General features: G+C 39.3%; 1 protein-coding gene across 4 annotated transcripts in view; it reads right to left on the bottom strand.

Moving 5' to 3' along the window:
- LOC134755823 (long-chain-fatty-acid--CoA ligase ACSBG2) overlaps positions 1-18092 on the bottom strand; it is a 47572-nt gene that overhangs the window by 5822 nt on the left and 23658 nt on the right. For 2 of the 4 annotated variants that reach the window (XM_063692431.1, XM_063692432.1), the window contains exons 4-11: positions 16959-17093; positions 16444-16645; positions 14129-14230; positions 11949-12098; positions 9117-9226; positions 6699-6839; positions 1295-1360; positions 57-275 (exon numbers count right to left, since the gene is read on the bottom strand). In XM_063692431.1, coding sequence (XP_063548501.1) covers positions 57-275; positions 1295-1360; positions 6699-6839; positions 9117-9226; positions 11949-12098; positions 14129-14230; positions 16444-16645; positions 16959-17093 — 1125 coding nt within the window. The remainder of the gene's footprint in view (positions 1-56; positions 276-1294; positions 1361-6698; positions 6840-9116; positions 9227-11948; positions 12099-14128; positions 14231-16443; positions 16646-16958; positions 17094-18092) is intronic. The other 2 variants (XM_063692434.1, XM_063692433.1) reach the window with 2 other exon arrangements.

Genomic DNA, 18092 nt, shown 5'->3' with positions numbered 1-18092 from the left:
GATTGTCGTCTTGGCTACGCCCCTGACTTAAACATAGTGATAAGGGTTAAACTTACTTGGGATCAATGCTCAGCGAGTGCGCGCCAGAGCCCTCGCTCATGCCGAACGCCTCCATGATAGGTATGTCCAGCGACAGGAAGAATTTCTTGATATCTGCCGACAGCGGCGCGGCGGCCGTCACGAACGTGACGCACCGGTCCAAGCCCAGGTTCTCTCGCACTTTGCTGAACACCAGCGAACGCGCCATCTTGTAACTTAGCGTCATGCCGTCACGCCTGAAATCGTACGAGGAATTCGTTATTTTTCTTAATTTTATAATATTTAGGTACTTCACTATTAAGTGTTACATATAATGTATTAATTCGATTAAAGTTCATCGTTCATCGATTAAAGAAAATATCGGTTTTTACACATACCTATCAATCACAATCAATCACCCCACTCAAAAGATTAATATTGAAGAAGCTACCGCAATGTCGTACATTAACATTGTTTCGTAACATTATTATTTATTTAAAACTTAATCGTATTAACCTAAACAGGCAATGATTTAATGAATAAGACAACACATCTAAATCTGTGTTCATGCTGTTTATTTTATGACGCAAATAACATTAAGTAGTAGCGTTTCTTTGCGGTGTAATTGAGTAAAAGGAATCGACAAAACTATATCTATATAGGGAGATGATTAATTAAAGTTCATAATTACTGTTATTAAGTCTAATTCAGAATTTCAACTGGGATTAAACAGGTAGTGCTTAGTCCTGCCTACTGTTGAATCAGATTCGTTATCAACACTTGTAGGCAATTTACGATGTTTTAAACCTGATATAAGAAATAAAATATATTCTTTCTCCCCGTGATATTGCTCCCCCATACATATGCATTTTTAATAACATTTTATAAAGAATAATAAGAACCGAATTGTTTTTATTTCGCTGTTTATGTCTCGATTATGTATATTTATTTTCACGACAGCAAAATTATTTTTACGTATTCGGGGCGCTGTGGATAAAGTTGTTTTCAGCTCAGTGTGACATACAAACCTACTACTTACATATTTAAACATACTCTAAAAAAAAATAGAATTGAAGAAAAATTATGCGCAAAAACTACTTGCGCAAAAATACTTGTCATAATAACCTGCTGCTTGAGTAGGTATATGGACTCTAAAATGAATGAGAGAATAAAATTATTGTTACTTATTCAAAATTATATGAACTGAAACGTGCAGATGAGCTAAGTCAACAAATCACACCATACAAAATCAACACGTATGAAGCGTTGACCTTACCAATACTGTAACATTTCGAGGGTGCTGAACTCTATGGGGAGGCCTCTCATGCCGGCTGATAAGGCCCTGAGTATTTAGAACAAAGGTCAGCTGAATTAGGGAAAAACTGCGCTGCCGTATCACAAAAAATTAAGTATCTTATTGGAACACAAACGTTTCTACTACACGTGTCGAGTTGAAGTACTGTACCTAGTCATACCAATGTGTTGGTACATATTTAACATTTCATTTAACTCAGCAAAATCAATCTTTTTTATGAGGGCCTCAAAGACGGTTTTGCCTTGTAGCCTCGAGCCGCAAGATGAATTTGCTTGAAGGTGACATTCAGATGGCAAAGTTATGTATCTAATACCAGGATCACCTGGTGGGCCACTTAAGAAACCTCGGAGGGCCGCAGGTTGATTACCGCTGATTTAACCTCCTTTTTAGGGTTCCGTATTCCACTAGGAACCCTTATATCGTTATTTTTTCCCTGTTTTTTGGATCCATGGTTCAAAAGTTAAAGGGCACATATGTTTTTTTTCTTTTGGAGCGATTATTTCCGAAAATATTCATTTTATCATAAAATAGTTGTTGGAGACTCTTATTACCCCACAACATAGGGTTAAAGCGAAAAAAAATTTTCATAAAAAAAAACCATTTGGGAGGTACGCTATAAAAATCTTGTAGTTTTTATTTTACCGTTCTGTCGCCAGGCATGATTTATGTACCCATGCCAAATTGTAGATTTCTAGCACTAACGATCACGGAGGACGGGCCGGGGACGGCCAGACGGACATGGCGAATCTATAAGAGTGCTTAAGTATATATAAGGGTGCTTAGTTGACTACGGAACCCTAAACACGACGTACTATGTTAAGTTGTGTATAATTTTATAAGGTAAAAAATATTTTTAGGTTTCCTTGATTACATTTATTTCATTTTGGATGACCATTAAGTATTTATAACGATTTCAAATTGGTTTTTAGTTAATTTGTTACGCTGTGTTTTTTTTAAAGTGTATTGTTTAGAATGAATGGGATCTTGCAAAACATAATAAGCATTTCTCCAGGAGAACCCAGCTGGGTTGGGCGGCATTCAATAAACTAGCGGACATCCTCAAACCCGTTAACATTCCACAATGCCTGAAAACTCGTCTCTTTAACCAATGTGTCCTGCCCACCATGACCTATGGCGCCCAGACATGGACGCTCACTAAGGAGGTTGTGCATAAAATCCGAGTGGCACAGAGAGCCATGGAGCGCGCAATGCTCGGCATCAAACTTCAAGACCGAGTGAGGAATGCCGAGATCCGACGCCGCACCAAAGTGCAAGACGTCGGATACGTCATTACCAAACTTAAATGGAGCTGGGCGGGACATGTTGCCAAACAGAGTGATGGCAGGTGGGCCAAAATGTTAACGGAATGGTGGCCGCTTTCAGACGAAAGGCGTGCCTGGCGTCCGTTGGCTCGTTGGGTGGACGACATTCGGAAGACTGCGGGTCACTTCTGGATGAGATTGGCTCAGGACTGGGATAAGTGGCGTACTCGAGGAGAGGCCTATGCTCATGCAGCAGTGGGCGATAGAAGGCTGATATGATGATGATGATGATGATGATAATAAGCATTGAATTACCATTCTGTTTATATGGTTTTTTATAGGGTTGATGGCAATTTCAAGATTGTATGTGGGATTGTAACAATTTAAGCCAGCGTGGAAATTTTACCGGGAGAATACCAGCCTGGGAAAATTACCGGTACGAGTAACAGTCCATCACTAATCCCATTGCAACAGAGATGATGACATATGTTGAATTTTATAACAAAATATATATATATAATATTTTACTAAAATAGTAAATGAGCAATTTATGACAACAATATGTCAACCGGTTATAACACTCTTTGTTACAACTACCTACTGTTATTGGTCCCCGCGATACAGGCGCGCCTAGTGCGGGTACCAAAGTTAATCTTTCAGTAATTGTAAACTTTTAGTTAATAAATATTTTTTAATTTTTTTTTTCAATAATATGTGGATATTAAAATAATATATACAAAAATACAGGACCTGAAAGTCCACCGAGGCCATGGTCTTCGGGCGAACGAGAGCGTGGGGGTAGCTGCCGGTGGGCACTGCAGTGAGGGTGGGGGGCGAAGATGTCCAGGTCAAGGCCCACATCAAGTACTTGGGCCTTGTCCTGGACAGAAAGTGGAATTTCGAGGAGCACTTTACGAGACTGGCTCCTCGTCTCGTGGGTGCTGCCTCGGCTCTGGGCCGCCTACTGCCTAATCTGGGGGGGCCGAATGCTCCATGCGGCTATATGCGGGGGTCGTCCAGAGCATGGCGCTCTACGGAGCGCCAATTTGGGCCGGTCGAATGACGGGAAACGCGAGGGCATTGCTCCGCGGCCGCAGAGAGTGGTGGCCCAGAGGATGGTGAGGGCCTACCGCACCACCTCTCACGCAGCGACATGCCTCCTTGCCGGCACCCCGCCTTGGGAGCTGGACGTGGGGGTGCTGGCGGAGAGGTACCGGCTGAGGGCGGAAGCCAGGGGGCGTGGGGAGCTCCCAGACGCGGAGGAGGCTGAGAGGGTGTTGCGCGGGCAGCCGCGGAGCGCCTGCGAGAGAGATGGAGGGAGGCCTTGGAGGATAGCCACTATGGAACTAGAACTATAGGGGCTATTCTCCCGGTAATGGACGAGTGGGTGGAGGGGAGCAAGGGGGCCCTGACATACAGGATGACGCAGGTGGTGTCCGGACATAGCTGTTTCGGACACTACCTGCACAAAATACAGAGGGAGCCGGGGCCCCGCGCCACGAATGTGGCGCGGCGGACGATACGGCCCAGCACACTCTGGAAGAGTGTAATCGCTGGGCTGTGGAGAGAGCTGCCCTCAGGGCGGCAATAGGGGTGGTGGACCTCTCGCTGCACAGCATCATAGTGGCGATGCTGGGCAGCGAGAGGAATTGGAAAGCGGTGGCCTCCTTCTGCGAACAAGTCATGTCGCAGAAGGAGGCGGCGGAGAGGGAGCGCGAAGCCGATCCTGACGCGCTGCCTCTCCGACGCAGGCGGCGGGGTCGAAGGCGAAGAGAACTTGGTCGCCTCGATCCCTAGTGGGGCCAGCGGGTACGGGACCCGCATTGCACGGCCCAGCTGGGGCTGCCCCGGGGCGCCATGGTGGAGTGAAGTGTACTCGATCCCATGGCGCTCTCGCAAAGGCAAAAAGGGTGAAACGCTGGAGTGGGTTTAGTGGGTAGGGCCAAGTTCTCCCTCCCCTCTCGCCAGATGAGAGGGGATAGAAGCGGCGAGTCCCCCCCCCCCCCCATCAATGGCCTTCCCGCGGCCGGGGGGACGGTGCGTAAATGCATTTCCCACTCCGGAAACAAAAAAAAAGGACCTGAGTCTCAAAATTTTAGGTTTTTTTTTTTATCACTTAAAAAAGGAAAAAACCATTCGATTCCTTACATTTTATCCAATAAAGATTGTGTGGCAACTATATAAATAACGTAAAATACTTCACCGACAAAAACGCAATTTTCTTGTTTTGTCCATACTTCAAGATGGGCTTTCAGTGACCGTGGCGTCACAATCACTTATCGTTTTGTTAGTAGTGTTTCGCGAGTGAACTACGACTGTCAGACTTTGACTATCATTTCTGACTTGTATTGCTTTAATTAGTTTAATGCAATGCGTCCCATATAGACATTTGATCCTAAAAACAAACCTGATCTAGCCTACTCTCTGGGTTGCAACGGAACCCTAAAGAGAAATATCTACTTATCAGATATATAAAGTTTATGTGCGTGCTGCGTGTATTTATTCGTGTAGTTTATCTACAAGGATATTTTATGTTTAAATTTACAACTTCAAGTGCATCAATATTTTCTGATATTGATAATTCCGTAATCCAGCTAATCCTCATGGATAGATTAGACATTTCATTAATGTTGGCACATTAAAGCAGTTACGGTAAAGATGATGATTAGATTATGAATAAAGTGGAAAGATAAGTAATCCTGCAACACAGATCCGGTACGTATCTTTGTTTTTCTGGGTTCCGTACCCAAAGGGTAAAAACGGGACTCTTATTACTAAGACTCCACTGCCCGTCTGTCTGTTTGTCTGTTACCAGGCTGTATCTCATGAACCGTGATAGCTACAGTTGAAATTTTCACAGATGATGTATTTTTGGTGTCGCTATAAGAACAAATACTAAAAACAGAATAAAATAAATATTTAAGTGGGGCTCCCAGCTCCCATACAAGAAACGTGATTGTTTTGCCGTTTTTTGCGTAATGGTACGGAACCCTTCGTGCGCGAGTCCGACTCGCACTTGGCCGGTTTTTTATTTATTTTCCAAAGAAGTATGAACTTTATATTAAGTTCGCCAAACTTTATGTTTAACGGCGAAATGATAATCAACGATATGTTTAATAACAGTAGGTCAGGTGGGGTTAGAGTGGTAAGAGAAACATACCTACTTTATTTTGCTTTATAGAAACTGTATGAGGAAAAGCCCTTCTACGTAAGTTTTATTAAAATTATTTGTATATATGCATTAGTTTTATTTTTAGTATTATCATTTAATTTAGTTTTTAATATCTTTAAGTGGATGGGTGAATTGCAATTGTGTTACGACAATTAAGCAGTTAAGTTACTCGCATGAAAGTGTGTTAGCGTATGCTATAAACTCATGTGTGTATGAATTAAGTACAATGAATACAATACAATTTCCATGGTTAATTTTCGTAACACAGTGGAATCAATTCTAATTACAGCTCCTTAACTATGCTTAATTACCTACGTAAAAAATGTTTTTTAATTCACCTTAGTATCTCTGTTAAGTGTTTATTTTCCTTACAAGTTGCCTCATAGTTTTTCTTACCTAACTATCTATACATATATTGTACATTAAGGGCGGTATGGCCAAGAATGTTATTATTGTTTACGAGAGTTAATAGAAACCCCATACCCGAAGGGCAGAGGGTACTTAAGACATAGGATACGATTACGTTCTACAATATTACGGTTATTTTCGGCAAAACCATGTCTTGGGCGTTCTTGGCCAGACATTTCAAATGTTTAATATTCCTACATACTTTCTCCCGTTTTTTTGAAAAAGTATGAATTGTGTTGGGAGTAGAAGTAAGTATCTTATTTACTTACTTAGAACTAAGTAAATAAGTAGGTTTTTTTTTCTCTTTTATCATAGATACGGGATGATAATATCCCTGAACGATTGTGCACGTTAGTATCCAGGCATACCACATACCTACCATATTTTGTCTGAAGATTAGACGGGTACTAAAGTCCTTATAACTTGGACACATTCTACCCGGAATGCTAATAAAATACCAACGTAAGGGTCGATTTGCCCAGAAGTAAGACACTAGATTAGGCTAATTGAAAAAAAAACTTACCCTTCAATCCTGCCGAGGTGGTACTTAAGCCCTTTCTCTTTGGCCCAGACAGCGATGCATTTCTTCAGGGACCCGCTCTGAGCGCCTACGGCCATCATTTTCTCGTACATTTTTTCCCATACCCGGGGCACTGCTAAAAGTCTGTCCAAAAAAATTTTATGATAAATTAATATATTAGAAGAGTTACCTATTTATTTAAACTATTGCACAATATGCAAACAAATGTACTAGTGGCAGACTTAAGAGATGTAAAAATGGTGCAAGAAGAAAAGTAAGAGAATTTATCAACTGAAACCGATTTATTCATTTAACGTCGCCAGAATTCCTGTATGTTTTTTAACAATAGTCAGAAGTCACATGACGTCTTCTGTGACATGACACTTAAAAATCCCTGGACATTCTTGGGTTGTTGGTCACCCTAGAAATGTACACCGGCGACAATTGTCAAATTGCTGAAATTACTGGAGAATAAAATGTAATTACGCTGCTTGACCATTTTTCAGTTTAGGTCTTAATAAGAGCAGAGGTTTAGACTTGAATCAATTTCATAATCAATTATAATAATTTCCAATAAAAATTGCATATACTATGTACGTGTTGTAGGTATTTAATGAATTTATGAATTTTAATGGTTTCCAATAATTAATAAATATGCATATTATGTAATTTATGTAGGTAGGTATTGTATTAATGCATAGGTACCTATGTAGGGTAGGTAGGGATTGTAGGTAGGTATCCTATTTATGTAGGTAGGTATTGTATTAATGCCTAGGTGTAGGTATACATATATTACCTATGTGGAGTCCGTCTAATCTAAGCTAACTCCGTCCGTAACTACACACTCTGAAGTGGAAAACTGTAAAAGTGCGTCTAAACCTTAGGTATTTATTCTGGGCATTTGACGTAAATGGTGGCACACCTACACTTTGTCAATGCAAAGTCTGTGTAGAATTAATTTGGTCTAACTCTATTTGTCAATGACCTTTTTGGTGACTGATTTTATTTACTAAATGATAATAAAATTATGTGTAATATAGGTACATCGTACAATAATTAAAGCTTAAGATTATCTGTTAATTAAAAAGCTCTGTGCATTTTGACGATTAATTCATAGGAGTTATCTACTACAAGAATAAAGATGTCGGCTAATGTATAATTATGTATGGTATCTATTCTATTGTTTAGACGATCGATTAGACCTTAGGTCATCTACCTATTACCCATTGTTATTGATTAGTTGATTATCCACTTAACCACTTAACATGATAATCTGTTTAATAATTAGTACGGTCGACGCAGTGTGAAAATCTAGTTATTTGTGACCTTTATCAAAGGGGGCGTTCAAATATTACGTAACGCAAGGGGGGGGGGGGTCTTGTAAAACGTTACGATGCGTTACAGGGTCGGGAGGGGGGGTTGGAACAAGGCGTTACGTAACAATGTTTTTTTTTTTTAATTAAATAAAATAGAATAGAATAGAATAGAATTAGAAATAATTTATTCGTTAGCACACACAAATAGAAAATTATACAAAACAGAGAAACATAAATAAAAGGAAAAAGTGCCACGAAATGGTCACATAATCACGCCTCATGGAAATACATAATCACGCCTCTTTCCCGGAGTTATAGGCAGAGCAGAGCACGGATTTCCACTTGCTACGAAGCTGACATACTTACTTCTTTCGCATAACATTCCTCATAGACGCTCGCTCATTTCTTCAATTTTATGATTATACTTTGCTATAATTGTGACTTTTAGGTAAAAATGTTCACTTGGGTGTTACGTAACTTTTAGGAAGGGGGGGGGGGGGGGTTCCCGAAAACGTTACGGCGCGTTACATCTTCGAAAATTACGTTACGTATTATTTGAACGCCCCCAAAGTTATAAAGCGCCACTTGCATGGTGCACTAACCCGGGGTGACCTAGTAACGGTTAGGCGCTAAGACATGTAAAGCCTAACAAATCGTGCCCCCTAGTTTGAAAAGTAAAATAGATGAAGCTGTACTGCGTCATACTTCATATGTTTTATGGTCACTGGATTGTCAAACGTAAACTTTTGACGACCAAAGTTATCGCATAATGTACGGAGCCGTACAACGCCATCTACATCAGCTGTAAAATTTAAAGCACGAATTTGTCGTAGACTACTGATTTTATCAATCAATGAAATTTTGCTTGAAGACAATTGTCATTTATTTAGTAAAATTATAAGAAGTATCTATTGAAACTATACTTTTTACAGGTAATTCAAGAATCGAAGGGTTTGCTACAAAAACAGGTTCCACTTAATTATACAACAAAATTACGAGATCTACGAGTATAAAAGCAATTATGTCGCGTTGCGCATGTTCTTGTGTTTAAATAGTTACAATTCTGCCACACTCTCGCTCTTCCTCGCAATGTTTAATAACCTACCTAGTAGGGCGAACATCCTTCAGTGTGTCAATCAGGCTGCCCTTGAGTGCATCTGGTTGCGCAAAGTACACCGTCACGGCGTTCATCAGGGTTAGGTAAATGTCCACCACCTGCCGACAATTCACATCATTATATAGTTAAAGGCTTGTTTTACTTTGTTAAAGTGAGGGCTTAAAACGAGGACGAGAGTCAGCCGGACATGAAAAAAATCATCACACAACGTTATGAAAATAATTAGATGTACATCGACTGAATAGAATATACCAATGGGAAAAAGTGGGGAAAAAGTATTCTACTACCGCAAAATACCAAGCTCGTCTACAAGACCTAACTTGGCCTAAAATTCTCAAATTCCTACAATAAATTGTACCAAATGCTACATGATAAACTACCATAATCTGTTAGAAAATTTACAATGTAAGTGAAGAATAATCAAGTGATATACCTTTTAATTTTACCTAATCATTTCAATTGATTTATTCTCGCTTTGTATTCATTAAACCAAATACCTACATGTGTTATATAATTCAATGTATGGAATGCTCCTATTATGCTTTTCTAACGACAATTAGCTGCAATTAACTGCAAAAATAAAATGCGTCACTGCAATTGACGTAGCTGTTACATAACACAGATATTAATAGCTAATAGGGGGTATTACTGCAATGTTCTGCCACCAGAGTGCAGCACTAGCCCCTTTAGTAAACCATAAGAGTAACTTATACATACTGTGCCGTTAACAGTTTTTTGACTAGTTTTCAGCGATAATAAAATATGACATTGATGCATCAAGGCGGTTTGTTTACAACAGAGGACCTACCGGGAAACGCGAATCCGAAATTTCGCTATCTATATCTTACCATACACTATCTCGCCATACGTCACCTTAATTTGACAAAGGATTTTTTTTTGGGACCGTCAAATATTTTGCTTTCCAAAAGAGTTCCGTCGCGCGTCGCAAAAACAGTTTGAGAACCACTGGTATAGGTAAATAACATTTTTCATCAAAGCATACAAAATACTGGTTTTCAACCTGCTTATTTTTAAATACAATCCTGTATTGTTCTTAAATAAATACTATGACTATGCAAAGGGTCAGCAAAACATGTTTGATCGCGTTATTTGACTAATTTGTGATGTGAAACATGTCGACTTTAGTAATGTGATATGGTTATTGGTATGATTATACGAACTTTGTAGGGATTGTTTTACACCACACGCAGAAAGTTGTACGGCAAACTTTGACGACCGGTGAGATATGACGTGACCAAATGTTAATCACTGAGAGTTTTGAGACGTACTTATAGACCGCGGGCCAGGAAAAAATTTCCATGACCAATCGTACACCAATGATGAACCCTGATTCATTCACCAATGATGAATGGTGAATGAATGATGAAAACTCGTATAGTGGTTAACGGCTATGTATGATGAACCCTCGTGAACGTCAGCTGCTGCTCCGTTGGTGGATTGAGGAATGGCAGCAAATAGTCTATAAAAAATAACTGTCATCGCCTCCCGCTTGATACTTTGTCAGATGATAGTTTAGATGCTATTGTGAATAAACAAAATCGTCAGACGATTGTATCGCTGTGGAAAGACCGTCATCTGGTCACATGAACATGTAAAAAAGAAAATTCTTTTCAGTTATCGGCGTCATCGCCTCCCGTTTGATACTTTGTCAAATACCGTGTTACGCGTTTCAGTGGCTGCCATTCCTCAACCCACCAACGGAGCGGCAGCTGACGTTCACGAGGGTTCATCATACATAGCCGTTAACCGCTATACGAATTTTCGCCCGGGAGGCGATGACTGACGAAATTTGCGCCTGGCTCGCGGTCCATTATCGAATTCAGCAGAAATTTTCTCGACTTCGATCTTACCTTATATATATGCAAAACTTGTAAAAATATCTGTTGAGATCACGACAAATAATGAAATAACCGGTTGTTTTGCGGAAATTCATGGCAAATAATAGAAAAATATGTCTAGTTATATTTCGGTAGCAAATAGTACATTTCGATGCTAGTGCGGAAAGTATGTCAATGACATTTCCGCACGTGTATCGAACGACGTTTTTTAATACAGTTGCGAAAAAATTATAAAAACAACAAGTAAGGAATAAAAACTTTGGAAACTTAAAACGCCTCTTAGTAGGTAGTAAAAGTAAAAAAAAACGCCTCTTTGACAGGCGTTTCGGCAGCTATTCCGTTTCATTCAGACAACTTATTAAGAACGGTTTTTCAATATTCAATATTCAATAATAAACGTGTTATAATGATGATGAGGTAAGTAATTAAATTATAAAATATGTATATTTTTCGTATTCTTACATTAACAGTAGGTTTTTATGTTGATTACGTCATTTAAAGGAAACTAATATTAACACTCATCAATAAGTGGTCATGAATTGGAACAAGTATAAATTTAAAAAAATTCGAAAAGTAAAAAGCACTAGTTCGCGAAAACCAACTTGCCGCACGCTAAACAGCTACGTAAAGTAGCACTTTTTGAGCAACTGTATTAAAAAATATCTTCAAAGACGGACCGTGAATTATTGATTGCAAGCTAAATATTGACATGTCTTTATGATTATCATACTAGTAAAATTTTAAATTTTAATGGAATAGTAAATGTTTTATGTGTTATAAATAAGTACGGCTCACCCGGTATTTAGTCCTAGCTCTAAGTATATTGATGTGCATGGTAGGTTTTAATTAATTGTACTTTTTAACATTAGTATTTAAGTTTTTCTTTTGTTACTAACACCTCTATGGGCCATGCCTGAAAATAAATGATTATTTAATTTAATTTAATTTAAATGACAATCACCTGAGCAGCGACATGGCTGAGGGGCAAGAAGGAGATAAGAGCGTCGACTGTCGGTTGGATATCGCCGACTCGCTGCGTGATGGAGTACGCGTCCCACGTCAGACTGTCGTGTGAGAGCATCACGGCCTTCGGGGGACCCACGGTTCCGGACTGAAAAATAAAAATAGTTTAGTATTCTGCATGTATACATATGTACATATATGGTTATCGTATCGGAAATGTAGAAAACGGAGTCTTTATTACGCTCGAGAGATTAAATTTGTCCATTAGTTAGAAGGCAGAATTGATTGATGTAAGGGAGAAGCCATCGTTGGATTAATCTATGCGATTTGTTGGAAGCGCTTTGAGATGCTGGGAATTAAGAATTAATTATATAGGTATACTTGTTAACACGTTCGCGGACGCGGATTGCATAGCATCCGTTTTTGTACTACTCCTGGTGACGCGGATGCTCAAGAATCCGTTTTTCGGTATCAATTTCTGGGTTGATATGCTTACCAATCCGCTTTGTCACAGTATAATAATAATAATAAAACGTTTATTTATTTAGATAACAAGATCCATTTTTGTTAGTAATCTACAAACTAAACCTAAAAACTATGTTAGTATTCGTACCTCACTAATGACAACGTATTTTTAATTAAGTGTTGCATTATTGAGCACTCATTCCTTACAGCTATTGTGTTCAGGAGGCTGTTTGGGCTGTCACGTATTCTGTTCAGAAGCGATGCCATCTTTTTCCGCAGCAGAGCATTGAAACTGTCTACGCGTGCTTCCGCGAACATGGTCGATGCACTGCAGAAACGTGACAACCCCAGCAGCGCCCTGAAAGCATTATTATTCACCAACATTTCCTCTACCAGTCACCAGATTCAGAGAAGGCATACTGCCATATTACATAGTTTTATCGCAGTTAAAAATTATGCTGTGACGTCTCCAATTGTGCCCCCCTTTTCGTGACGCGGATGCTATAGCATTCGCCTTTGTATGGGATTCTCTTAGTAGCCCAGCAGGTGCGTCTGGGAGTGGACACGTGCAATTTGGGCGAATTTCGCGCGCGATCGCTATTTTGATGGATTTTTGTAATATCGTAATTAATTTTTTTCTTACAATTTCTTCAAGTTTTTGATTGAGTTTTAATGAACAAACATGTGTACTTGCTCGTTATTGCACTACAACCAAATTTTTATAACGGTTAACATAAAAAAGTGAAGCATGAATGTGTATACCTATTATTCAAGTAATTACGTTAGTAGTCATAGTTTACGTGATATAATTGTGAAATTATAGCCTGTGAGCGCTCGATGACCACCTCTCACAAGGTAAGCCCCTTATGACAAGCATTATGGCATACTTTTGTGTATATTTCACGTCTTGTGTTTGGTGCAGATGCATCCGAAAAATAATATAAATTTGGGTAAATCATCATCATCAATCAGCCTGGCAGGAAAAGCGGTAGACACTTTAATTCCAGGACTTAAAGTGGCGATGCCGCACAGAGCACTCAAAAAGTTAAATGTGGCAAAGATTGACGCTATCGAGAAGTTGGGTTGGCGTAAAATGCTGCGTATACCTTGGACAGCTAGAAGAACAACCTTCCCCATACTAAGAGGCCTCAACATTGCAACTCGGCTCTCTACGGCATGCCATGAGCAGACCCTTTGATTCTTTAGATATATTATGCGGTCTCCAACGCATGATGTTGTGGAATCGCATAAGTTTGTAGTATTTGGAATGGCGCACGTATGAGATGGACACATATTTACGATGAAATGCAATGAGGGAACAATAAAGAAAGTATAAAAGTGTTTGTAGGAGTAAGCAATGAGTTCATAGAGCAATAATCTCGCCTCTAGAAGTTAAAAGTATCAGCCGATGAGCACAATTAATGAATGCTAAACATGCGGTGTCACATAGAATTACATCTTGACTACGTCATGTGACAGACATGCTTATACATCCGAATTGTATAGCATTTGTTGTCACATAGCATATAAAAAATATACTTCATATTGACGCGGATTGCATAGCATTCGATTTGCATAGAATAACGCGCCATATAGTAACCTAATTGATATGTCTGTAGTGACGGGAATGCTATAACAGTCCCAAAATCTCCATACAAAATTTAGGTGTCCAACTGGTGTGACTGAGCGTCCGCGAACGTGTTAACTACTTACCGTATAGACGATAGTGCAGCATTCGTTGACGCCGAGACTCTTCAGAATCTGGTCTAGTGGTCCATCTGGCTCCTTTTGTCCTATTTCTAATATTTGCTCCCACTGCGAACAAGTGGTAAATAATTCCTTACAAAATAAATTTAATATTTTCGTATTAACCTTTTGGACGCTTATGACCAATGACCTTTTATTATAGGCCAAGCAATAAGAAGGTATAGAGGGAATTGCAAAGAACACAATTTTTAACTTCGTAGCTTTGTTTGGACTAGTTAGGAGATGAACATATCAAAAGTCCCCGGCCGTAACCCTGGTGCTGGGAGGGAGAGGGGGGTTTGAAGGTTCCATTTTTCGGTTTGTAGATTATATCTCGGAAACTATGCGTCTGAGCGACTTGGCCACTTATACAAAATGAAAAGAGATTTAATTTGTTACAAGTTTTATTCAGTCAAATTTTTCGATATCTTGTATAGTTTTTGAGATATCCGCTCTTGAAGGTTTATTTAGGGCTCTCATTTTTATCTTGATTATCTACATCAGTAAAGCTGCTAGGCCGGGTTTGGTAACGTTTTCGTATAAATCGGGGTTGCTGAATTCATTTATGGTATCAACATTGACATCTTTCCTAAGTAAAAACAAAATTAAAAAAAATGTTTTTTTATAAAACTCCTCTTTACGCTTAAACCGCTGAACCGATTTAGTTGAAATTAGGTAAATAGGTGTTTTAAGTAACGAGACAGGATATAATATAGTTTTTATCTCAAAAATCATACTTTGAAGGTGTGAAATTTGGTGTGAGGGGAATTCAGCTTCTTCGCTGAAGTTGAATTCCTGAGGTTAATACTGTTTAAATTTAGGTTTGAAGTCATGTTTGGTATCATTATCAACTAAATCAAACATGTAGACCATCCCAAATATTATTTAAATAGGTTCAGCGGTTATTGATTCCCCATACAAATTTCCACCCCACTTTTCACATCCTTAAAAGATTATTTTGGTTATAAAAACTATCCTATGTACTGTCCCGGGTCTCGAACTATCTCTATAGCAAATTTCAACGAAATCGGTTCGGCGGTTTAAGCGTAAAGAGGAGTTTTATAAAAAAACATTTTTTTTAATTTTGTTTTTACTTAGGAATGTTGTCAATGTTGATAACATAAATAAATTCAGCACCCCGATTTATACGAAAACGATCCCAAACCCGGCCTAGCAGCTTCACTGATGTAGATAATCAAGATAAAAATGAGAGCCCTAAATAAACCTTGAAGAGCAGATATCTCAAAAACTATACAAGATATCGAAAAACTTGACTGAATAAAACTTGTAACAAATTAAATCTCTTTTCATTTTGTATAAGTGGCCAAGTCGCTCAGACGCATAGTTTCCGAAATATTATCGAAAAATCGAAAAATGGAACCTTCAAACCCCCCTCTCCCCCCCAGCATCAGGGTTATGGCCGGGGACTTTTGATGTTTACCTCCTAACTAGTCCAAACAAAGCTACGAAGTAAAAAATTGTGTTCCAAGCATTTCCCTCTATACCTTTTTTTGGCCATTTATTTCCTGGCCTATTAATAATAGACGCGTGACGTTCATAGTTGACAATACTAAAATGCAGGCAATAGTTAGTAGATGATTTTGACAATCTTGACACATTGGCGTCAGCCGTACGACTTACTCAATATAGGTTCCGGAACCTATATTTGATGGCTCACGATCGAGTGCCGGGTGCCAATGGCGTAACTAGGGAGAGGGGGGGGGGCGCAAGTGCCCCGGTCGCCATCCAAGCGGGGGGGGGGGCGCCAAAATGGGCAAAAGGCAGCAGCAGGGAAACTTTTGTCAGTCGTCAGGGGGCGCAAATTTGGTGACTGCCCCGGGCGCCATATCCTCTAGCTACGCCCCTGCCGGGTGCCATATCTACCTCCCTTTACTTAAATCCATGCCTATGATCGATATATCGGCACCGCAGGTCCAAGTCCAACGCCAAAGACGGATTAATCCGTCACTGACCACAGAGCAACATAGACCTACGTGCATGTGCATAAAGTTCAATTTCAGTTTTGACACTACGGTGACGTGGCGTCCGAGTGACAGCTCTTGTGTTTGACACGGCGTTGAAAAGGTTAAAATACCAAAACATTAGGTGCCTACATGTAAATACTTGGTATTATTAAATATCGACACGGACAATGTGCCAAAAATATGTATATACGACCTTATTGTCCATATACATTAAGGTCTTGTATACATGTTTTTGGCAATTTGGCCGTGTCGATATTTAATACCTTGTATTTAAGTAACAACTAGTAAAACACTTACACTGTATAGTCCAGGTATGGAGCTGTCAACGGGGCCCTCCCACTGTATGATGGCTTTGAGCGTTGGACATTTGTGACGGACTGATAGGATTTTGTCCAACTGCTTTTTGTCCTGTACCGCACAAATGTTCGCTCGCGACTTCTCGAGACAATACAGGGATGCTTCCGCCGAATTGGTCGTGTAGACACCCGCTGCGTAACCTCTATAAAGGTAATAGCTTCAATTATTTCTTTTCCTACGAAACATCACGCACGGCCAAATTTGTAGTAAGTAGGTTTGCATATCCGTTTAAAAAATATCATCGCATTCGGCAAGCCAAATTGGCATTTCCGTCCACACCATCTGATTGGCGAAAAAATGTTCCCGTCTGGACTGGCCTTAAAACTGGAAAGTGAAGCTATATTTAAATGGAATACCCCGAATTGCTATGTTGCTGGTAACTTGTTGTGTGTTATGGTTTTTTATTAGGTACCTATTGCCGCGCTAAGCAATTAAGGTAGATGAATCGTGCTCACCCTGCGTGAATAGCTGCCAAGTCCGCCACGAACCACTCTTCTGAGTTGAAGCCAAGTATGCACACGGAGTGGAATCGCTCTAAGCCGAGCTTGAGGAATGCTTTTGCTACTGTCCTGACTCGTTCCAAGTATTGCCTAAATAAAATAAATAGTTAATATATACATATATGGTAGGTACCCAGGTTTAAAAATTAAAATTAACAGTGATAGAGATGATCTTTCTTTGTTTAGCTTAAATCTCGCGATGTGTAAGGCCAGGAGTACGCTTGTAAGTTTTACTTACGTAAGTAGGGACAAAGCTATTTGCTAGAATGAGATAATGATATTCATATCTCATTCTGTAGTATGGCTATGTCCTACTTACGTAAGTAAAACTTAAATTGTAATCCTGGCCTAAGCATTTGGATTTGGTTACAATTTTGTGTAAGTATGTAGGTACTTACTTACATAATGTATGTAAAAACAGTCGAGTCATATTCTTTTAGGCGGGCACAAAGTAAAATTATTAAAAATAGACTGTCTGTTCGTTACTTTCGTAGTTACATAATGTTCTTTAAATTTACGTACAATCGTAATATCTAAACTAGTTTCTTAGAACAAACGACATAAGTACAAGTGCATAATAAGTAGTCTTTTTTACTTAGACGTCATTCATTTATTACGTAAGACGACATTTGCCAGTTTTTGACCCCTTCTCACCCCTTTGTAAAAAAAAGAATAGGCCGACGCCCTCCCTCCTACATTACATACGAATCTAAAGGAAAAAATGAATACATGTTTGCTTAAATGAATAAGTGTTTAGTTTTCAAAACAATATTTTTTGGAACGTTTATTTGTACCTACAAAGGTACTGGAGCCCGTCTAAGCTAATTCTGCACCACGTTTGATAGCATACAGTGTGGAAGTATTATTTTAAACGTCATAATTTCATAGAAATTAAAAAAAAAACGTATTTACGTAAGAACTATGAAAACCCCCTCCCACCCCCTTGTAAAACAATGTAATGTTCGACCCCCCTCCCCCCTAAATCGTCTGTAATAAATGAATGGCGCCTACATGTGTCGAAAAATGTTTATGGTTGGTACATTAAAGATTTGATTATGTTAACTACTACACTGTTATTATTACCAAAGA

Source organism: Cydia strobilella, chromosome 3 (assembly GCF_947568885.1).
Source record: "Cydia strobilella chromosome 3, ilCydStro3.1, whole genome shotgun sequence".
Classification (NCBI taxonomy): domain Eukaryota; kingdom Metazoa; phylum Arthropoda; class Insecta; order Lepidoptera; family Tortricidae; genus Cydia; species Cydia strobilella.
Note: the sequence above shows the minus strand (reverse complement) of the source record. Positions and strands in the feature narration are given on the sequence as shown.